Source organism: Alexandromys fortis, unplaced genomic scaffold (assembly GCF_014885135.2).
Source record: "Alexandromys fortis isolate MF-2015 unplaced genomic scaffold, M_Fortis_MF-2015_v1.1 scaffold_88, whole genome shotgun sequence".
Lineage (NCBI taxonomy): Eukaryota > Metazoa > Chordata > Mammalia > Rodentia > Cricetidae > Alexandromys > Alexandromys fortis.
Window position 1 is genome coordinate 6,669,271 of NW_026067961.1, and position 23,732 is coordinate 6,693,002.

At 49.1% G+C, this 23,732-nt stretch overlaps 2 protein-coding genes across 2 annotated transcripts in view; one reads left to right on the forward strand and one right to left on the reverse strand.

Annotated features, from left to right (window-relative positions):
- The window catches only part of Mtor (mechanistic target of rapamycin kinase), a 101,319-nt gene extending 99,357 nt beyond the window's left edge, over positions 1-1,962 (reverse strand). Inside the window, exon 1 of the mRNA XM_050153143.1 lies at positions 1,846-1,962. The gene's annotated coding sequence lies outside the window, so the exon portion shown is untranslated. The remainder of the gene's footprint in view (positions 1-1,845) is intronic.
- Positions 1,963-4,870: 2,908 nt separating this feature from the next.
- Ubiad1 (UbiA prenyltransferase domain containing 1) lies at positions 4,871-12,983 on the forward strand. The gene is made up of 2 exons (XM_050153145.1): positions 4,871-5,707; positions 10,818-12,983. The coding sequence occupies exons 1-2, from the start codon at positions 5,179-5,181 to the stop codon at positions 11,303-11,305; spliced, it is 1,017 nt and encodes a 338-aa protein (XP_050009102.1). The 5' UTR covers positions 4,871-5,178; the 3' UTR covers positions 11,306-12,983.
- The last annotated feature ends 10,749 nt before the right edge of the window (positions 12,984-23,732 follow it).

The window sequence follows — 23,732 nt, forward strand, 5'->3', positions numbered from 1 at the left end:
AGGTCACTGGGGACTTGAATGGGGTCCGTTGGATGAGCAATAAGTGCTCTCAAGTCTTGGGATATGGTCAGCCCCCTTGTAAGAAATTTTAAATATTTTAGTACTCAAATTAGGAGAAACAGGTGAAACTGATACATTGTACTCAACCCAATAACCCAAAACCTATCATTTGAAGTTTTATTGGTATATAAACTTATTGATATCTTCCCCACTCTTTTCTGAGACTAAGCTTCCAACATCCATTGTTTTAACCACCTCAGTCTGAATCCATCATTCCCCAAGTGCTCACGAGCTACATGTGGCTACAGGCTGCCGTATACAGTACTAGTGTAGCTGGCCCTTCTCATCATGGGTTCTGAAGCTGCAGATTCTACCAAACGTGGACAGAATGTGCTGGGGATGAGGGAGCTAGCAAGACACCTCAGCCAGTAGAGGTGTTTGCTGCCAAGAAAGATGACCGAGTGTGATCACTGGGCCCCACAAGGTAGAAAGGAAGTGACACCTACACGTTGTTCTCACTTCCAGGTGCACACCAGTGCATGCACGCCTTCCCTGATAAAAAGTGTAAATTTGAAAAGGAAAAACAATGGGGCAGGAGAACCCTTAGTTTGTACTGAACATACACAGGCTTCTTTTCCTGCCATTATTTGCTACATGATACGGTATAACAACGCTTTATGTTGTATTTGACATTAAAAGCAACGTAGGCATGATTTAAAGCATACAAAAGGATATCTACGAGTACTACACCATCTCATGAGGGACAGGCTTTCACTGGGTTGGGAAGGCAGCTCCAAAACAAATCCGCCCTGACAGGAAGGGGCAACTGATTAGAGTTGTGAGCTGAAAGGGACCACTCATGGCTCAACTCTGTGCTGTTTCCCCAGTGACTTTACAATTCAGGGGGACCATAAAAAGGAGGCTAGCTCACAACGCCATGGAAATGACATGCACACCCATCCTGCCAGATTACACTAAAAACAAACACACTTCCTGATTAAGCACAGAACCCTGGGTTCTATCCCCAGCATCACATAACCAAGGCAGGAGAGCGCACACTTTTAAGCCCAGCACTCAAGAGCTGGCAGAAGGATCAGAAGTTCAAGGTCATGCTCTAGGAGATAGGTAAATAAACTGAGTAACAAATGGTTTTGAAAAACTTTCAAACACTGCACTGCTGTCTAGAAAAAAAGGTACTACGAAAGGAAGCAGACCCTTTTAGGGAGGAAGAAACCACTCCTAAGTGTGTACACACACGAGGCAGCAGGAGGGAGGCCGACACGAAATTTCTATTCTCACGAAAGTAGAGCGTCATTTTAGGCTTTCCCTACAAGCCAGCTGCCCCAGGCTGGATTCAAAGTAACTACTTGGAGTCACAGAATCCCAAAGGTTTTGGTCATGCCTTAGAGAAGTTCACGTTGAAAGGTTGAAACAAGAAGTGAGGACACGGGCGAGGCAGACACAGCGTGAGCTCGGAGGGTGGAACCCAACTCAGCTCGGAGGTCTGGGTCCCCGACAGGTCTCCAGGTGCGGTGTGGGGGGCTGACCCCGGTCTAGGAGGCTGCAGCTCCCAGGGGCAGGCTCCACCGCCGGTAGGTGGTTCTCGAGGGGTAACCGAGACCGGGCATGAGCCCTAAAGGCACCACGGCAAGCCCGGAGCAAATCCGCCAGCCTGGGGGTCTCCCCGAGGGCGCAGTGCGGGCCGCCCCGGTGGCGGGGCTGGTGTGGAGGCGCTGCCTGGTCCAGACGGGCGGCTTCCCGGGCCTCCCCCAGCACGGCCCAGACTGGCCGTGAGTCTGGACGTCCCGCCGGCCGCAGGTGCTCGGCTCCAGGCCCCAGACTCACCGCGCGGCTTCGGCCACCGCCTCAGCTGCTGACGCCTGAGCCGGTACCGCCGCTTCAGGCCTCCAGTCCCACCACCCGCCTTCCCCGCTGTCCTCTGGGCCCGGGAGGGGAAGGCGGGCTCTCAAGCCCGACAGCCAATCAGCTGGCTGAGAACGAAGATGGGCAGGAACATTCACCAATACTCATGAAAAAGTGGAGCTTCGGGACCGGCTTCTGGCGGGGCGGGGATTGTTCAAATAGACAAAACACGCGGCCAGTGGCAAGCGAAAGAAGCTTAAGACTTTTCCGGAGAACCAATCAGTTGTGAGTTGATGTCGGTCACTTCCACGCACACATCCGGTGCGTCGCTACTACGGTTCCCCTCCGTGTGAGTTGTGACCGTGTGGCGCCCGGGTTTAGGGACTGCGCGTACCTATTAGAAGAGCTGGGTAGAAATTGGGGACCGCGTCCGACGTGATGCTGAGGAGCCGAGTGTCTGACGCCCTCGAATGACTGCAGACGGCATACTATCTTGGGAACCGGTTTACTAGGAGACTCGTGCTTTCTCCTTTGTAAAATTTAATACGCATTTGAAAGTTTTTATTTTCTTCTCACTGCCCCCAGATTGCCTTACTTTTGAAAAGGTCATTCTCGAGAGACGATCACCAAGAAACTACTTTAAATGCAAGATTTTAAAGCAAAATCCTTTTTTAAAAAAATCTGTCAAACAGGCAATAGCCGGAGCTGTAGGTGTAACTCAGTTGGTTGACTGCACGCCCAACATGCATGAAAGTCGTGGATTCAGTCCCCAGAACCAGATAAAGGACACGCCTGTAACCCTACGCTCTAGGAGGTCGGAGGATCAGGAATTCAAGGTCGGGGCTAGAGAGAAGCCTCAGTGGCTAAGAGCATTGGCTGCCCTTCCAGGTAGCCTGCACTTGGTTGATGGCTCACAACTCCTTGTAACTCCGGTTCCAGGGGCTCTGACGCCCTATACAGGGTTCTGCCAGCATCAGACACACACAGGTGCATAGACATACACGCAGGTAAAACACCAATATAAAAAAAAATTAAAAAATTCAAATGAAATTTATGCACATCTTTTTTGTGTAATTTTTATTTTTATATCAGTTGTGATAGACATTGAAAATTCCTAAATAGCTTGATTTGGGAATTTGAATAAAATATTAAATAAATTAGTATTAAGAGAAACGTGAAGCTATTAATAATAATAATGCAGATAAATATCTGCTAATAAGGTAAAGGTTCTCAATTAGGTTTTTTAAAGTTATGTTTTAAAGTTAAGAAACAAAAAGGAAAATTCCAAAGTACAAATTATACTACAGTAGTACCTTTTATAAAACATTGATACATTTCTTAGGTATTAAATTGGAGAAATGCTGATGGGCCTGGTGGCCCATGCCTTTAATTCCAGCACTCTGGAGACAGAGACAGGCATATCTCTGAGTTTCAGGATAGTCAAGGCTGTTACACAGAGAAACCCTGTCTCAAAAACAACCACCAAAACAAATAAATACACACCTGTAATCCGGGCACCTGGGCAACTGAAGCAGGGGGATCTTGAGTTCCAGGCTATATTTGATGCTGTGTCAAAAAGTAAGAGAGGGCCAGCAGCATCATCTGGGATAAAGGCATTTGCCACCAAACCCAAAGACCTGAGGTCAAACCCCAGAACCCACAAGGTAGATGGAGAGAACTTAACCCTGCGAGTTGTCATGTGACCTAACACAGTGCATCACCCCATAAATAAACATTTGAAAAAGTAACATTAATTTAAAGTAGAAAATAAATATTTGAAAAGGACAAATAACATTAATTTAAAGAAGAAAATGTGAAATAAGGAGTGGAGATGGCCCATTGGCTGAGGACGGGCTGCTCTTCCAGAGCACTCGGATTCAGTTCCCATATCAGGTAGCTCACAACAGCCTGCAAACTGTAGGACTGGAATGTAGTTCAGGCGGTAGTTTATCTGCCTAGGGGGTGGAATCTTTAGCACCACTTAAAATCAAGTGTGTGGGTGAGTGTTTATAATCTCAGCACTCCGTGTCAGATCGGACTTTCAAGGGCACTGTGGGCTACATTACTGGTTCCAGGCCAGTCTGGGCTACACAGGCCCTTGTAGTTTTATTATTGGATTTTATGTGAATCTGTGTTTTCCCTGCATGTATATATCTACTGTGATCTTCCTGCATGTATGCACACCATATGTGTGCCTAGTGCCCTTAGAAGCCAGAAGAGGGCACCAGATGCCCTGGAACTGACTGGATTTAGAGGTGGTTATAGTCGCCTTCTGGGTTCTGGGAATTGAACCCAGGTCCTCAGGAAGGGAAGCCACTCCTTTTAACCACCGAACCATCTCTCCAGTCCTTTTTCCAAATGAAGAAAGAAATAAAAACCCAGTCTATTGTGTAGGTCTTTGCATCTTAGTACACAGCAAACTTCCTCGTTCTTTTTTCTTATAGCTATACATATATAATCCATAACATTGCACCGCATTTTCTTTTCCTGGCTCTCTGTTTATAAACACTTATTTTTTCTTCTTTTCTTTCTTTCCTTCCTTTTCGTTTGGTGTTCCGTTTCTCCTTCCCTTTTCCCTCTTTCCTTTCTCCTTTTTCTTCTTTAAGACAGGGTCTCTCGTGCAGTTTGGGTTGGTCTTGAACTCATTATATAATGGGATGTCCTTGAACTTTCTTCCAGCCATCATCTACCAAGTGCTAGGATCACAGAGGTGCACCACCAGGCCCAGCTTGCACAGAGCATTTTCAACGTAGGATTTATTGGGGTAACCATCCCCATCACAATGAGGCTTATTTCAGTAAGCGAACCGGCCCAATACATCGCAAAGCGGCACGCCCTGAAATCCTTGGGATGCTAACCGGATCATTTTCCAGTTACTCTTGCTTTTAGTTTATTTGTTGAACCCGGACTCTGGGTTTTGGCCACGCCCCTCGCCGGCCACGCCCCCGCAAGCCTTCTACCGGCCCTTCTTGTCCCGGGCCTGGGTTTCCCGGCCGGCCTCTTGAGGCCGATGCACAAGATGGCGGCGCCGGCGGCCCGCTGGAGGCCGCGGGCTGTGGCGGGTTGTTAAGTTGTGGTGCGGTACAGGGAACCACACAGGCCTCGCTCAGGTGACAGGTGGCTGGGGCAGTGCCGCCGGCCCCGTTGGAGTGCATGGCCTGCTCTCTGCTGTCCAATGTTTGTACCGCATCCCAAATCCTGTCCCAGGGCGGAACTAAAGAAAGGTCAGGTCAGGCTGCCCAGCCTATCTTCGTCCTGGGGCGGTCCCCGCGAGTGGCTCCCTTTTAGAATTGACTTTAGCCACGTGTCACTTCCATGGCTGCGTTGCAGGTCCCGGGGGAGAAGATTAATATCCAGGCAGGAGAGACAACCAAGGTCGGGGACAGGGACCCCCTGGGGGACGACTGGCCCGAGCAGGACAGCCTTCCACCGCGTTCCTGGAGACAGAAGTGCGCCTCCTATGTGTTGGCCCTGAGGCCCTGGAGCTTCAGTGCCTCACTCACCCCTGTGGCCCTGGGCAGTGCCTTGGCCTACAGATCCCAGGGTATCCTGGATCCCAGGCTCTTGGTGGGCTGCGCAGTGGCTGTCCTGGCTGTGCACGGGGCCGGCAATTTGGTCAACACTTACTATGACTTTTCCAAGGGCATTGACCACAAAAAGAGTGACGACAGGACTCTGGTGGATCGAATCTTGGAGCCCCAGGATGTTGTTCGGTTTGGAGTCTTCCTCTACACCCTGGGTTGTGTCTGTGCCGCTTGCCTCTACTACCTGTCCACTCTGAAACTTGAGCACTTGGCTCTCATCTACTTTGGAGGCCTGTCGAGCTCTTTTCTCTACACGGGAGGTAAGAATTGACCTGTTTCCTGCTCTAAGGTCTCAGTTTGCCTTTACACAGGAACTGTAGAAGTGTCAAAGACACCTGACTAACTTAGACGACTTGACTGGAAATCCAAAGTTTGTGTGCCATGGCTACTTTGGAAACTTTAAGTTGTGAAGACCCTGGTTCGACAGTGGATTATGAACATTACCAGCTGGAGACATGGCTTAACCTGTAAGATGTCTTACTTTGAGGCTGGAGAGATGGCTCTGTGGTTAAGAGCACTGGCTGCTCTTTCAAAGATCCACATGGTGTCTCACAACCATCTACAATGGGATCGGTCTGTCCTCTTTTGGCTTGCAGGCATATATTCATACGGAGCACTCATGTACGTAAAATACATAAATAAACCTGCTAGGGGAAATACATGGTCACAAAGTGACCCTCCTAGAGTGAGTCTTAACCATTGCATCCAGATGTGCTGAGCTGACCCCTGCAATTTCCCCAAATGCAGGAAACTCGATTGCATTAAAAAAAAAAAAAAGGAAAAGAAAGAGAAGAGAGAGAGAAATCTTATTGTTCTTGCAGAGGACCCATGTTCAGTTCCCAGCACCCGTGTTGGGCACCTCACAGACACACTTGATTTCAGCTCCAGGGGATCCAATACCCTCTTGGGGCCTCAGTAGGCACCATCAGCACACATGGACACAAAGAAACACACACATATAATGACATAATGTGGGCTGGCAAAATGGCTCAGTAGATAAAGGCTCCTACCACCAAGCCCGATGCTTGAGTATGATCTCCAGGACCCACGAGGTAGAAGGAGAGGACCCAACTTCCAAAAGTTGTCTTCAAACCTCCCACTCATGTGCACGCACTCAACATAGAAAAAGTTTAGCCCGTAATCAGAAAGCGTGGTAATAACTATGTAGACCATTAACACAGGCATTTCATTTAATAACTGTGTAGATCGTTAACACAGGCATTTTATTTTTTTGTCATCTTCCCTTTTAATCTCTAGGGACCTCTGTGTATCTGGTCCTCACTAACTGTTGTGTGATGCAGTGGATAACTGGGTATAAGAGGTGCTAAGTGCTACGGTTGCAGGACACAGAAGAAGACAATGAAGACACACACACACGAGGCTAGCCTGAGGTACATAGTGAGGATTTGATGAGGGAAACCCGTAGGACCCTGGTAGAAAGTGTAAGGTGGTGGTAAAGGGAGGAGCCCTCTGCTGGTCAACTTTCTGCTACTATAACAGAATGCCTGAGTTATTTGACTTAAAATAAGGAAAGACTTACTTAGTTTTAGGCTCCAGTTTATGGTTGGCTGGCCTATGGTGTTTTGGTCTTTGACAAGGTAGTACATGTAGCGGGAATCCATACTGAGGAAGTCCATTTGGCTTGGGTCTGGTAGTGAATAGAGAAAGAAGAGTGGGCTAGACCCAGACCCCAGTGTCCCCTCCAAGTACACACCCCCACATGATTGGAAAGCCTCCTACGAAGGCTCCACTCCTCTTAGAAATTCTACCACTGAGATGACTTAGCATTCAGAGTGCTTGCTGGTCTTGTAGAGGACCCAGCTTTGACTCCCAGCACCACATGGGCACTGCCAACCGCCTATGTAATTCCAGCTCCACAGGACCGAGCGTCCTCTGCTGGTCTCCACAGGCCCCTGCATGTCTGTGCCTTCCACTCACACAGGCGCATACACATTTTTAATACAGATGTTAAAGATAAAATATTCCACCAGCCCAGCAACTAACTCTTCAGCACACAGCTCTTGGGAATTCTCGAAACCGTGGCATTCTCTTCATTTTAGAGACATTTTAACCAGGACATGGAGGAGACAGAACTGGCCCTGGGTTAGAATTAGAGTCTGGTTGCAGTGCTGAGTCAGGGCTGATGGGCCAGAAGTACAAGGTCTCTTCCCAGTACTCCTAACCAGTGAGACATCTCTCCAGCCCTGTAGATTTTCTTTTTGTAATTTTCTCTCCCCGCCTGCCCAAGACAAAGTTTCTCCTGGAACTCTGTAGTTCAGACTGGCCTTGAACTTAGAGATCTGCCTGTCTCAGAATGCTAGGTTTACAGGTGTGTACCACCACTGCCCATCTGTAGATTTCCTTTTAACATTGGCCTTTATTGGTAGAGACTTGACATGCAGTGAAGTGTGTTTGTTTGGTGAACCTTGACGAACATGAGCAGCTGTGTAGTCCCTGCCTCTCCATCACCCCTATTACTTCCTTGGGCTCCTCTCCCAGCCCCATCCATCCTCATCTATGCGCAGGTAACTACTCTTCTAGTTCCTTTCACTCAGGTTAGTTTTGTGTGGTCTAGAGTGCCGTGTAGAGGGACCCATTCCACATGGATCACGTGTGACTTTGTTTATTGCAATATGAACTCTGTTTTTGTTTGGGGGATTTTTTTGGTTTTGTTTTGCTTTTTTTTTTTTTTTGAGACAGGGTCTCTCTTTATGGTACTGGCTAGCTTGGAATACACTATGTAAACCAGGCTGGCCTCCAGCTCCCAGAGATCCTCCTGCCTGTGCATCCCGAGCGCTGAGATGAAAAGTGTGGGCTGCCATGTCTGACCTCCATGTGAGCGCTTTGAGTTTGGCCTCCTTTGCTCAGGGTGATGGTTTTGAAGCTCACCATGTTGTCACTCATGTCAGCAGTTCCTTGTTATTGTTGAGCAGCATCTGTTGAGAGACAGCCACACTGTGTTCTGCTCCCCTGTTCAGGGACCTTGGGGTTGTGTCTCTTTTTTCTATTGTGACTGAGCATTCATGTTCAAGTCTTTTTATGAGCATTTGTTTTCATTTCTCTTGAGTAAATGCCTGGAAATGAAACTGCCGTGGCCTCCACTGGGTGCCGTTTAATTCTACAAAGAGCTGCTAACCCAAGAAGAAGCACTTGTACTGCTCATATTCCCACAGCCCACAGCGGCATGAGACTCCAGTGGCTCTGCGCCTTTGCCAGCTTCCTCCCTGAGTTAGCTTCTTTGTGTGTAGCAGGGCTGGCTAGAAACTCATGCTCCTCCTGACTCTGTCTTGCAAGTGCTAGTATTGCAGGCATGGACTGCCACCTGGCCAACTTTTGATCTCTGTGAGTTCGAGGCCAGCCTGGTTTAACAGATTAATTCTGCTGGCTAGGCAGAGAATGGTCCCAGTATTTCACTGTGCTGTTTCCTTCAGAACATGGTGTCGGGAGGGGTGGGAAAGCTTAAGAAGAGACTCCCATGTGGGTCGCATCTCTGAGTCAGGAGAGTTCGGGTCATGGCTTACACTTAGTTCTCTCTTCAGAAGCTCTGTCATTTTCTTCCGTCAGATAAACTCAAGACTAAAACCTTTCTTCTCCTTGAGTGGCTTTAGGGGAAGACCTGCATAAGGGGGACCCAGGTTTCTGTTGTGATTTTGTTTTGTTTGGTTGGTTTTTCAAGACAAGGTTTCTCTGTAGCTTTGAAGCCTGTCCTGGAACTAGCTCTTGTAGACCAGGCTGGCCTTGAACTCACAGAAATCTTCCTACCTCTGCTTCCTGAGTGCTAGGATTAAAGGCGTGCGCCACCACCGCCCATTTTGTTTGTTTTGCTTTGTTTTGAGGCTTGAGTGTAGTTCTGTTAGAGTCAAAGCGAGCTGCACATCTCTAGCTGCTGGGAAGAGGGAGTTGGAAAAGAGAAAGAAGAAAGCCTTGCCTTTTGCAGCAAAGATAGGCAAACAGCCATGTAGTGGAAGTGAGGGCCTTCAGGAAGGAGTGGCCGGGAAGCATGCTCACGGCTGAGGCTCCGTAGGAAGCTGAGTCACTTTTTGTTTGCTGATCTGAGGAAGGAGGGGTCTTTGGATCGTCCAGCCAGAGGTTACATCTTCCCCATCCGGCATCCTGTTGTGGTGTGTGGGTCAGTGAATGTAAGAGAAAGTAGGGGAGCATCACGCTAACCTAGCCTGAGGGAGGCTTCCTGGATACGTGCAGTATGTGGGGAACATGGGCTGCTGTTCTCTCACGGGCACTTCCTCCTGGGCACATGTTCTCAGATAACCAAGTTATCGACACACAGTGTGGCTGTGTGGAATCAGCTTTCTGGTGCTGGGAAACTGAGGGCTCATGCCTGTGATGCATTGTGGGGGTGCTGCACTTTAAAAACGAGGGGTGCTCACTTGGAGCCAGCAGACCCATTACTTCTGTGAAGGTGAAGTTGGCCAGATCTTGGTCCTTAGTTCCTATGGTTTTAGATACCCTGAAGATCATTGTCATCTGTTATCCCCAACCCCCCATTTTAGTTTTTTGAGACAGGATTTTTCTGTTTAGCTTTGGAGTCTATCTTGGAACTCATGCTGTAGACCAGGCTAGCCTTGAACTCACAGAAATCTGCCTGCCTCGTCTCCCAAGTGCTAGGAGTGAAGGCGTGCGCCACCACTGCCCGGCATGTCATCTCTTATTTTAGACTGGGTAAAATATAATCAGATACTCTGAGGCCTTCCTTATAGCGTCACCAGATCCAAAGGCTTCCCTGTTACTGTAGCAACCAAAGTTTGGATGCTAATGCCCACCTCCCGCCATTGCACGTGACTTTACTGTTTCAGACTGAGTGGGAAATATTCTTGACCTCCTGACCTCGGTTCCAGGTTGAAGGAAGTGTTTGTTACTGTAGCTCTGTGCCAAATACTCCCGAGGGGGGGGCAGTGCACGATAACTGTACTGATTTCCTCGTTGTATGAGTGACGGTGTCCTTATATGGAAGTGTGTAGCTTGTGAAATGCCATGGCGTTCAGTGGGGTCTTTTAAGAAAGACTAGAGGGGAAGGAGGCAGGATGGACATTCTGCCTTCCAGGGCTGGAGAAGGCAGAAGAACTTTATGGTCTAATAGTGGATCATCAAGCCTTTTCCATGTTCTTGGACTTGTATCATCTCTGCGTACTGGGAGTTCAGGGCACTTTGTAGCAGAAACTGGTTTGGGGGATAAAACCTAAAGGGTAAACTTGGCAAGTACCTGGCAGTTGAGCTCAGAGACCTGAGTCTGTACTGGGTCACTTATTGGGGTACCCCAGTGATTGCATACCATCACAGCCTCTCACCAGACACAGCCATTTCTTGGACAGCCTTTGATTCACACTGCATCTCTGGCTTTTCTGGCTGCAGGAATTGGATTCAAGTATGTGGCACTGGGAGACCTCATCATCCTCATCACTTTCGGCCCCCTGGCTGTGATGTTCGCCTACGCTGTCCAGGTGGGGTCCTTGGCCATCTTCCCTCTAGTCTATGCCATCCCTCTGGCCCTCAGCACGGAGGCCATTCTCCATTCCAACAACACCAGGGACATGGAGTCTGACCAGGAGGCCGGCATTGTCACTCTGGCCATCCTCATCGGGCCCACCCTCTCCTACGTGCTCTACACAACGCTGCTCTTTCTGCCCTACCTGATCTTCAGCATCCTGGCCACGCACTGCAGCATCAGCCTGGCGCTGCCCCTGCTCACCATCCCCGTGGCCTTCTCCCTTGAGAGGCAGTTCCGCAGCCAGGCTTTCAACAAGCTACCCCAGAGGACAGCCAAGCTCAACCTCCTTCTGGGGCTTTTCTACGTCTTTGGCATCATCCTGGCACCGGCAGGCAGTCTGCCCAGACTCTGAGGCGACTGTTAGCTCCCTCCACAGCACAGCCCCTCCTTAGGATGTGCAGAAGCCAGAGACTGAAAAGGGGTGCAGCTGGCCAGGGTAGGCGCCCAGCGTGGGCTGCCAGCTCCCACCCTTGTTTAGGATTATCTTCGTCAGGATAATCTGTTGTGGTCTGTTTGCCATGTTATGGGGAGCCCTGAAACCACTCTAGTGTCCGAGGATGAATTGAACATACTGTCCTGCTGTTGTTTATAATCCCCACTAGAGGGCGTTGTCAGGCCACTTTAGGATGGGAGGCCCATCTCGCTTGTTCTGAACAGAATGCCCTAACAATTCATGAAGGATCTATGTCCCAGAAGAGCCGCAGTGACAAAGCACAGTACTGCCCTGTTACCTTGGCACACAGGAAATGGCAATAATTGGTGCCAGGTCCCATTAACATGGAACACCTGTCCCCTGAATGTGCTGCTTGCTAGAGAGAAAGCCCCTCATTAACAACCATGTGGCTCCGGCTTTTTGCCTAGGTGGTGGGTGGTTTAGACATTTCTGTCCTTCATCTCTCCTTTCACTCAACGCCACTGGTGAGGAAAATGTCAGCTCACCCTGCAGCAAGACAGTCAAGCCTGGGGCGGCTGAGGAAAGCCCTCTGCTTTCAGTAAAACTCGTCAGGGTGGGGGTGGGGGCTGCTTCCCTCTTTAGAATCCACTAGGATGCCAATCACTGGGACCTGAAGTGGTAGTGGGATGCACATTTAAAGCCCACAGGCCTGTCTCCTCCCGGTTGTCTCCCTTGGTACCTCTCTTTCTCCCCTGCATCTCTGTCTGTCTTTCCATCTGTTTCGCAGTCCCCAGACTGTGGGCAACAATAACACACGAGTCAGGGACACTTGTCCCCATCCACAGAGCCTCAGGATGGGCAAAGCAGGAGCCTGTTGAACGTACAAGCCAATGGATAGCAGTCCTGGCCCCACTCACCAGAGTGGGAAGCCCGGCCAGTGAAAGAACTATGAAATATGGGCCCCTCCTCTCCCTGACCTCAGACGGGGTGGTTTCAGTGAGGTCTCATCTGAGGGACCAGTGGTGTCTCACCCCCTCCTCTTGGACACTGGGAGCGTAATGTCTGCACTGAGGTCGCCCTCTCGCACTGAGATGATCACGTCCTCATTGTGATCAGTTGTCCTGGAGGGCACTGCAGGCTTAGCCTGCAGAAAATGACCTTGGGTTAGCACTGGGTCACTTCCTTAGGAAAAAATATGTTTAAAAGTTGCCCCGAGTTCCTTTGTAGCCAGGATGGTTTGTCTAAAAGAGAACCGGGGTCCCTGGCTTGGAAGAAATCCAGAAATCTTAGACAGGGGCGCTCTTTTCCTGTTCTTCCCAGCACGCCAGGTTTGTGGCGTTTGGTGCCTTTGAGGGCCTTGCCTTTGGAGAAGCACCTAGGACCCCTGCTGGGGGCTGACCAGTCACCCGCAGGACCAGTGGCTTTCACGGTCCAGGCCTGACACGGCTGCCCCCATCAGAACTGTGTCCGCTGCTACACCATGCTCTGGACACATTTTAATGTCTATTTTTATATATGATCCCAAAGGCCATATTTAGTGCCACGTTTTATATACAGGCCATCATAATTTATATCATGTCTCCTGATTTAATGAAGGTTTCCTGTAGATTTGTTAATTAAAATATGAGAAAACGTCTATCGGTGGCTTCGTGTTTCTTTGCTTCCCTTCTGCTTCTCTTACTGTGGGAATGTGCAGAGATCTCAGAGTGCCAGGCACGGTGGCACACACATTTAATTCCCGCACTTGGGAGACAGGCTGGGGGATCTCTGGGAGTTTGAGGCCTGCCAGGGACACACAGTGAGACCCTGTCTCCAAAACAAATCTTATAGCAGGCCTTTGGGACAGTGCAGTGTGTTAGGGGCACCACATTACCAGCCATGAATCTGGGCACTGTTTGCACAGCATTGATGGGCTATGTTGGGTGGTCTTGTGTCAATTTGACACAAGCTAGAGTCACTGGAAAGAACCTCAATTGAGAGAGTGCCTTCTGTAGGCCTGGGCTGTGGGCAAGCACGAAGGGCATTTTCTTAGTGATTGTGGGAGGGCCCGGCCTGTGATGGGTGGTGTCATCACTGGGTGGTAGTCCTGGGTTTTATAAAAAAGCAGGCTGAGCAAGCCATGGGGAGCAAACCAATAAGCAGCACCCCTCCATGGCATGGCCTCTGCATCAGCTCCAGCCTCCAGCTCCCTGCCCTGTTTAGGCCCTGTCTTGTTCTTCTAGTGATGAACAGTGATGTGGAAGTGTAAGCCAAGTGAATCCTTTCTTCCCCCACAAGTTGCTGGTGTTATCCCAGCAGTAGTAACCCTGCCTTAGGAAAGGTGGTAGGGACCATTCAGAGCCGGCTAGCCAGACTGCATTAACCTCATTTCCCTCTATCCTTCCCCACTTAACATTTTTCTGCTGCTAGGTCACCACGCTGATGGATTAGGAGCAGGTAGTAGATGGAGTGAGTTTACGTTTTGGCCAGGCATTTGGCAATATATCCTTATGAACGAGGCAGAGATATGTGGGATGGGTATCCCTGTAGCTAGATAAATTCCTGAGGCTGAGCGCACCGCGGGAGACAGCTGACGGATCAGTGTGTCAGCAGCGGCAGGGGAGGCGGCCTTCAACGGCACAAACGGCACGTTTGAGTGAGCCCTGCCTTCTGCCCTTTGCCCAGCTAGATTCAACACCCGCTGTTAGCAACCGGAGTAAGGCAGCCGGAATGGAAGCTCTCAGGAGCCCCGGGGGAAGGGCTTCTGGAGGGGCTGATAATTAGGGGGCTCAGGAATTAGATGGGTCAAGAGAACAGTGAGCATGGATAAATGCAGAGAGAGCTGTCGGGTCCCCCAGACCGCGGCCTGTGACAGGAGAGCCATGTGCCTGTGGGTGTTTTATGAATGACGCTAGGCTGATGGTCACACGCCTCTACCGTCTGAGTCAGATTTGTCCTGCTTACCCAGTGACTAGCAGGGAATCGCACTCCCGTCACCTCAGGCTTTTCCCATGCCCGTCGGGTCGGTCACTGGGATCCCCCCAGTCTCCTGGGGACCAGAAGTCAGGGATTTTAGGTCGGCCTTTGCTCCTCCCATTCACCAGCCGTAAGGTCATTTTCTGCTGCCTGGTGCTGGGCTTCAGGCCTGGAATTCACTCTGCTTCTCTTGAAGGGTTCTGGATACCGCTTCCTGCTGACAGGTACCATGTGCCTGTGGGGCACACCCTGCCACCCCATACCCATTTCTGCCCTGGCTCGGCGAACTATCCTTTCTGTGGTCTCTCTGCACCTCTGCTGCTCAGAGCTGCCCTCCTTCCATGCCGTTGCTGAACCTTTGCACAGTGTCCTGCCTAGAAGACCATGGAAGCTCGGGGCTGGCCTGCTCTGGGGCTGGAGGGACTGATTTATGAATCCAATGTTCGCTGTTTTACTTTCTGCTACATCTGCATTAATAACCAGACCCACACCCGGGATCTGGCTCTAACCTCAGACTGAGACAGTGTTGACCTTGGCGAAGGTTACTGTGGTCCACGAGGTGAACGGGAGAACAAGGAGGCAGTGCCTGCTCATTCCCGCATTGGGCCTAAACCTGCATGCCTAGTTCGCCTTGGAAAGGGCTAACATGGAGCCAGATCAAGCACGTATTCATAGAGCGGTGCACACGGACTTCAGAGGAGCCATTGACAGGATGTGGAAAGCAGAGTGAAGACAGGGTTGGGAGCCAACTTCATTTTTAGGTGTGTGTGTGTGTGTGTGTGTGTGTGTGTGTGTGTGTGTGTGTATGTGTGTGTGTGTGATGGGTAACAGCTGCAGCAGAGATTTTCCTTTTTCCCCAGCGTGGGAACCATATTTTGAAGGTGTTATTAACAAACTGGATTTTGTCCAAGAAGCATTTGGAAGAAGGGTGAGGACACGTAAAACCACATTAGCCTGGAGACCCAAAAGGAGCTGTCTTGGGGGAAGAGTGATTGGGCTGGGTACGTTGTGTTCAAAGAGGACAACCGGGGCATGCAGATGGGACTTACCCAGCCCCACATTTCAGCTCTGGTGTTGAAAGGAACTTCTCTAGCCATGAGTGGAAACGGCAAGCGGGGCGGGTGCTCAGAGCATCCCAGCGGGTCCTGAGTTTCCGATAACTACAGGCATTCAAGAGAAAAAGCCATGGCTTGTCTAGAAGACCGAGCTCAGAGTCACATCAGAGAGAGCTCGGATGAGACAACCAGGGTCTTCTGACTCTGCTACGGTTATTCTGCTGGAGAGTTGCCTCCCAGACCTGCTCAGACCTGGCGGTTGGGAACAGAGGGAGCCCAGGGTACAAGGGCCATTTGACATTTCAGCTTCTCAGTGCCCTCCTGGCTGTGTTGACTGATACTCCCGTCCTGTTTTGCTTGTCTTTGAAAAACTGCATACAGACTCACATCCAAACCCATGTCCATGTTGCTGGCTTCGCTCTCAACGGCCCTGGAGGTGAGGCGGCTGACAGCTGCTCTCTCTCCCGTGTGCCCACTGCTAATGGACTGTCGGCCTCGTTCATTACTGGCTGCGGACCATGCAGGCTGATGTAAAAGCAATGCCTCTGGCAAGAGCCCACACTCACTCGTGTCTCAGCCTGCTGACGTTTGTGCTTCCCTCCCGTGGTGAATGACCAAACCACGGCACCAAAGGGTGGTGAAGCCTGGTCGGGTTCTGTCTGAGGCCCTGGTGAGGGGCTGAGCCTGGCTCTTCGGGAACTCACCAGCAGAGGTAGGCAGTTGTAACCGGGAGACACTCTTGTGGTGATATTTTGTTTGTGATCTAACAAATAAAGCTTGCCTGAAGATCAGAGTGCAGAGCTAAGCAACTTGTTAGCCATAGAGGCCAGACAGTGATGGCACACACCTTTAATCCCAGCACTTGGGAGGCAGAGGCAGAAGGATCTTTGTAGTTCGAGGTCACTCTGGGCTACCTGAGATTGAGTCCAGTCTAAAGGAGAAACAGAGGCAGGTGGTGCCGGCTCACACCTTTAATTCCAGTACTTGGGAGTCACAGGTTTCCAATTCCAACGCTAGGAAGGTGGAGACAGGAAGGGATGTGACTGGGCAGAGGAGTATAAGGCAGGAGGAGACAGGAACTCAGGGCATTCATTCAGTCTGAGGACTTATAGAGACCTTATTGGATCTGAGGAGTTCAAAGAGGCTGGCTGCTCTGCTTCTCTGATCTTTCAGCTTTCACCCCCTAATTCTGACTCCAGGTTTTTATTATTAAGACCAATTAGGCCAGGCGATGGTGGCGCACGCCTTTAATCCCAGCACTCGGGAAGCAAAGGCAGGTGGATCTCTGTGAGTTCGAGACCAGCCTGGTCTACAGAGCTAGTTCCAGGACAGGCTCCAAAGCCACAGAGAAACCCTGTCTCGGAAAAAAAAAAAAAAAAAGACCAATTAGATTCGTGTAGCATACTTTCTCCTACCAGCCCCACCCTGCCCCCCAAGATGTAGATGTTCTAGAGGACCCAGTGAGTGTCTAGGTCACATGCTCCCCACCAAGCTGGGTGGAGAATAGAGGAAACTGATCTGGTCTCCGTGGGTGTGATTAAGGGCATGCCTCAAAGTTCATAATCCATGCTCCAGTCATAACCTTGCTTCTGCATTTTACAGTACAGCTAGAATCACCTCCATAGGTAGAGATACAGCCAGATTTTGTTTGTTTGTTTTGAGAAAGTGTTTCTCTGCGTAGCTTTGGAGACTTTGCTGGAATTCGCTCTGTAGATCAGACTGGCCTCTAACTCACAGAGATCCGCCTGCCTCTGCCTCCTGAGTGCTGGGATAAAGGTGTGCGCCACCACTGCCCGGCAAGAGTTATTTTCAGACAAGAAGAAAGAAGCAGCTGAGTCAAGATCACACAGGAGCTAGCAATGAAGCTCAGATTTCTAGCCAAGCTGTGTGTGTAGTCTCAACCAGCCTGCCTACCGAATTTAATACCCAACTAACCTGCCTCTCTCTCCTAAGCCAGACCCATTACTGAGGCTGGGTGGCCACTGGGCCTCTGGCACACACCTCAGGCCCACTGCTAACATGGGCTCCAGCAGCTCCTTGATGTCCTGCTGGATGCCTGGCCCCATTGCTAAGATACAGCCAGATTTAACAAGAGAATTCCAGCGTGTGTTCTGTGTCTGTTTGTTAGTGTGTTTAATGTCAATGGCTCCCAGCAGATGGATGGTGGCCGGGCAAGTGAGACGATGTCTATCTTGGCCCCTGCACAGTGCTGGGCACAAGTGACAGAGGTGGGCCTCAATAGCGAGTCACGGAATGACCAAGGGGCGTGGGAGTGCCTAGGCCCTGTGAGGCAGGTTTGAAGACCACGCTGACATATTACACAGCTGGCTGACACAGAGCAGTGAGGACAGGGGAATTCCACTCAGGGCTGGAAGTGGATGTGAACTATGGGAGTAACTCCGAGGGTCTCTTAAGGTTGAGCTCGTGTTCTGGAAACCTGTGCATAATTGAGGCGCAGGATAAATGAGAAGGATGATGGTAAAGTTGCCATTTATTGCTTGCTTGCTGCGTGCCAGGCCTCGTCCTAAAGCTTAACGACGTTGTTTTAACGTTCCTAACAGCTCCATGAATAGGGGATTGAGGTCTTTTTTCATAAGACAAAAAGCTGAGCAAAGGGAAATGATTAAGTTTGCCCAGGTCTCCCAGCTAGTGAGAGAGCCGCGTCTGTGCCCATGTGGACTTCCTTCCGTGGACCCTTGTCCTGTCGCGGGGTCCCTCACAGCGTCTTGCACGTGAGGTCTCCATGAGGAAGGCGAAATAGGACTGACGGTGGTGGAGTCCTCAGAGGGCCAGAGTCCCTCGTGGCCTTCCCGTGGCCACACTGGTCAATTAAGGTTTCTTTTTTTTTTTTTTATTGATTTTTATTGAGCTCTACATTTTTCTCTGCTCCCCTCCCTAACTCTCCCCTCCCCTTCAACCCTCTCCAAGGTCCCCATGCTACCAATTTACTCAGGAGATCTTGTCTTTTTCTACTACCCGTGTAGATTAGATCTATGCAAGTCTCTCTTAGTGTCCGAATTGTTGTCTAAGTTCTCTGGGATTGTGGTTTGTAGACTGGCTTTCTTTGCTTAATGTTTAAAAACCACCTATGAGTGAGTACATGTGATAATTATCTTTCTGTGCCTGGGTTACCTCACTCAAAATGATGTTTTCTAGCTCTGTCCATTTGCCTGCAAATTTCAAGATGTCGTTATTGTTTTCTGCTGTGTAGGACTCCATTGTGTAAATGTACCGCATTTTCCTTATCCATTCTTCGGTCGAGAGGGATTTAGGTTGTTTCCAGGTCCTGGCTATGACAAACAAAGCTACTATGAACATAGTTGAGCACATGTCCTTGTGGCACGTGGAACATCCTTTGCATATATACCCGAAAACAGTATTCTGGGTCTTGAGGAAAGTTGTTTCCTAATTTTCTGAGAAATCGCCACACTGTTATCCAAAGGGGCTGTACCAGCTTGCACTCCCACCAGTAATGCAGGAGTGTTCCCTTTACCCTACATCCCCTCCAGCATAAGTTGTCATCAGTGTTTTTGATCTTGGCCATTCTTACAGGTGTAAGATGGAATCTCAGAGTTGTTTTGATTTGCATTTCTTTGATGACTAAGGATGTTGAACATTTCCTTAAGTGTTGAGAATTCTCTGTTTAGGTCTGTACTCCTTTTTTTGTTTTTGTTTTTGATTTTGTTTTCTGAGACAGGGTTTCTCTGTTCCTTGACCAGGCTGGCCTCGAACTCACAGAGATCCTTCTGCCTCTGCCTCCCAAGTGCTGGGATTAAAGGCGTGTGTCACCACCGCCCAGCTGTACTCCATTTTTTTTAAAATGGGAACTCTGAGCTCTTTTTTTAAATAAATATTTATTTATTTATTATGTATACAATATTCTGTCTGTGTGTATGTCTGCAGGCCAGAAGAGGGCACCAGACCTCATTCCAGATGGTTGTGAGCCACCATGTGGTTGCCGGGAATTGAACTCAGGACCTTTGGAAGAGCAGGCAATGCTCTTAACCGCTGAGCCATCTCTCCAGCCCCTACTCCATTTTTTTATTGGATTATTTGTTCTTTTGATGACCAATTTCTTGAGTTCTTTGTATATTTTGGAGATCAGATCTCTGTCTGATGTGGGGTTGGTGAAGATAGTTTCCTATTCTGTAGGCTGTTGTTTTATCTTGTTGACTGTGTCCTTTGCTTTACAGAAGCTTTTCAGTTTCAGGAGGTCCCATTTATTAATTGTTTCTCTCAGTGTCTGTGCTACTGGGGTTCTATTTAGGAAGTAGTCTCCTTTGTCAATGAGTTCCAGTGTATTTCCCACTTTCTCTTCCATGAGGTTCAGTGTGTTTGGTTTTAGGTTGAGGTCTTTGATCCATTTGGACTTGAGTTTAGTGCATGGTGATAGATATGGGTCTATTTTCATTCTTCTACATGTTGATATCCAGTTATGCCAGCACCATTTGTTAAATATGCTTTCTTTTTTCCATTTGATATTTTTTGCTTCTTTGTCAAAAGTCAGGTACTCCAAAATGTGTGGATTGATATCCAGGTCTTCTATTCGGTTCCATTGGTCCTCCTGTCTGTTTTTATGCCAATGCCAGGTCATTTCCAGTACTGTAGCTCTGTAGTAGAGTTTGAAGTCAGGAATTGTGATGCCTCCAGAAATTATTTTTCTTTCTTTTTTTTAAAAAAGATTTATTTATTTATTTATTTATTTATTTATTTATTTATTTATTTATTATGTATACAGTGTTATGTCTGTCTGTGTGCTTGCTGGCCAGAAGAGGGCACCAGATCTCATTACAGATGGCTGTGAACCACCATGTAGTTGCTGGGAGTTGAACTCCGGACCTCTGGAAGAGCAGTCAATGCTCTTAACCTCTGAGCCATCTCTCCAACCCCAACAAAAATTCTTTTATTGTACAGGATTGTTTTCGCTATCCTGGGTTTTTTTTTTTTTCTTTTCCATATGAAGTTGAGTACCATTCTTTCAAGGTCTGTGAAGAATTTTGCTGGGCATTGCGTTGAATCTGTAGCTTGCTTTTGGTAGGATTGCCGTTTTTACTATGTTAATTCTGCCTACCCAAGAGCATGGGAGATCTTTTCACTTTCTGGTGTCTTCTTCAGTTTCTTTCTTTAAAGACTTAACTTTTTTTTTAATACTTATTTATTATGTATACAGTATCCTGCTGACCAGACTTCATTACAGATGGTTGTGAGCCACCATGTGGTTGCTAGGAATTGAACTCAGGACCTTTGGAAGAGCAGGCAATGCTCTTAACCGCTGAGCCATCTCTCTAGCCCAAGACTTAACATGCTTGTCATACAAGTCTTCCACTTGTTTGGTTAGAGTTACTCCAAGATATTTTATGCTATTTGTGGCTATTGTGAGGGTGATGTTTCTCTGATTTCTTTCCCAGCCCTTTTATCATCTGTGTACAGGAGAGCTATTGATTTTTTTTTTGAGTTAATCTTATATCCTGCTACATTACTGAAAGTGTTTAAGTGTTGTAGAAGTTCCTTGGTAGAATTTTTAGGGTTGCTTATGTAAACTATCATATCATCAGCAAATAGTGAGAGTCTGACTTCTTTTCCAATTTGTATCCTCTTGGTTTCTTTTTGTTGTCTTATTGCTCTAGCTAGGACCTCAAGAACTATATTGAATAGATATGAAGAGAGCGGACAACCTTGTCTTGTTTTTGATTTCAGTGGGATTTCTGGGAGTTTTTCTCCCAGCAATCCAGGTGGAAGTGGTGAACAGGGGGAAGGAGAGGAGTCCCTCCTGTCCCGACACTGCTCCACAGGGTTCCATTCTTCAAAGTGAGGTCCCTTTGGGCACTCTGCCCTGGGCCTCCAGTTGTCATCTTGGAGGCCAGCTCAGTGGTGATAGAGGTAAGTCTACATTATTATTTTGGGTGGTGGAGGCCAAATTTCAGTTCAGATCCTGTCCATCTTTGATTATTGCTCACCTCAGGTGGAGAGGAAGGCCCATTCTCAAGTTAAATTTGGGCTCCTGCCCCTCCATCTGCCCTCAGTTTTCTCTTTTTTCCGTAGTCACCTGGCCACTGGCGGCCCAGTGGCTTTGCCTGGTGAGAATGCAGCCAGCCACCAGGGGGCAATGGGGAAGACTTCAGGTCTCCTTCAGAGAGTTTCGTGATGGGATGTGGAGATACCCATTTGGGTAAGCATGCTTACTTTAGGGAAAGGCAGTGACATCGTCAGCTTAGAACAGACAGCAAGAGCTGCAGTGGATGGCGTCGAGATCATCTGCTGATTGGAGCGGACCAGGAGGGGCTTCTGGGAAGAGATGGCAATGGGCGGAGCTCAGGGTTCCTAGCAAGAGTTAGCTCGGAGAGGTGCTGGTGGGCTGGAGCAGCCATCTTCACAGCTGGAGAAAACCCCTGCCTGCTGCCAAGACCACGCTTTGGCCGTCTACTTTGATGGCACAGCCAGACAACTGTTGTGCTTAGGCAGATGTGCCAAAGGTTCCCTCATCACTGCCAAGGTCAAAGCCGGCCAAGGAGTGATTGATACCTTGTTGAGAAACAAGCAGAAGGCGATAGCAGGGCATTTAATCACCCTAGGCTACCGGTCCTGAGTCCAGAGTAATGGCCTTGAGTGATGGTGCCCTGGGAGAGCATTGCAAGAAGAAGGTCCTGAGCCTGCATCTACTGAGGACAAGCGGTTCATTTCTGTTGTTCCAGGTGCTCAGCATTTTTGTTAGGCCACCGCAATGGTTGCTACATGCTGGCTTAACACATAGTTCCCTGTAGCAACCAAGGACAACCCATTCAGAGCCTTTCTCTTTTGTTTTGTTTTTTTGAGACAAAGTTTCTCTGTATAGCCTTGAATGTCTCTCGTTCCTTGCTCTGTAGACCAGGTTGACCTCGAACTCGGAGATCTGCCTGCTTCTTCGGAGCCTTTCTTGCAGGAGAGAGCCAAGCCTGTTTTTGTTCAGGTGGGAGAAGTTGAGGTGCCAGCCTCAGGGTCAGAGGTTATCCATGTGACTACTCACCTAAATGCTCCCCAGTTCTGGGCCCCGCCAGGAGCAGTGCTGGGTAGAGAGGCTGACCGTGCTGTAGAGGGTCTTCTGGGATCCCTCGGTTCAGGGCCACATCTTGGCCTATAGTCTGAGTTCAACAAGGCAAGCCTATCTCCAGAACGCCCAAGTCCATTTTACCAAGGTTGTTAGCATATCTCTAAGTCCATGAGCCTGTGTGTGCACACATATGTGAGACCATTTGGAAGTTTGTGTCACCCTTAGTATCAAAAATTCTCAGAACCCGGTGCAACGAGCTCCGCCTTGTAAAGCAGTCTCAATTACCAGATAACCAATCTCGGAGCGGTCCTGGGAAGGATGCAGGGAAACCACGGGAACTCTGAGCAAATGATAGCCCAGAGCGGCTCCAGGCAGAGGCAGCGAGATACGGCTCTTCTTTATCCTGTCAGTTCAGAGCTGTGGCTGGCTGGCTGCAGAGCCTGGCTGCTCTGCTCAGAAGAGCCATTCCTCCCTGAAGAAAAACTGCAGCAGGGGACCGGATGAAGGCGAAGATAGGCAAATCCCTCAAGTGAGGCTGAGCCTGTGTAATCTGCGCCTCAGGCCGTATGATGGATGCCATGGAGCTGGCTCAGCAAGAGCTGTGAGGAAAGTCCCTGCCTCCTCAGGAGGACTCATCTCCTAGAGGAAGCTAGGCCCGGCCCTGGGGCCCTACTGCTTGTGCCCGGGGTCGCGGCATGCATCTCTCCCGTTGGTGAAGTAACAGCGGCCGGCCACAGTCACATAAACCCCAGTCACTGGTACCCAGGCTTTGGGAGAATATGTTGGTCTCTCATCAGCCTCCTTGTGTCCTGATGTGGTGATGTAATTTGTGTCAAGATGTTTGGAGGGATTAGGTGACTCCTTCAAGGTCACCTAGCCACCTAGAGGCAGTGCCACAGAGAACCCATTTTTTTTTTTTTTCCTGATTCTAAGTGCAGCATTCTTTGGGTTAAAGTCTTTCTCTTTGTCACAGCTTCTCCTTTCTTCTGAAGGCAAGAGAGGAGGCATGGTTTTCTTTCTTTTCTTTTTTTATATATAAATCTCATTTTCAATTTAACTGTCTCAAAATGTTGAAAGAGCCACAGCTGCCTCTTTTGCTATTGTCTCTCCCGTTCTATCCCTGCTTTGTCTCGTTCCCCTCCCTAACCTTTCCTCAGTTCCCCTCAGCACCCCCTTTGCCCTCTGGCACCCAACCAGCTTCCCAAACCGGCTGCGCTGGGTGTTAGCAAGCAGGAAGAAGAGGCAGGGCATAGGAGCCCCACTGGGGAGAGAGGAGGCTCAGGGCTTCTCTTTGAGAGATGGGCGATTTGATCATTGGCTTTGTCAATGCAAGTCACCTCAGCCATGC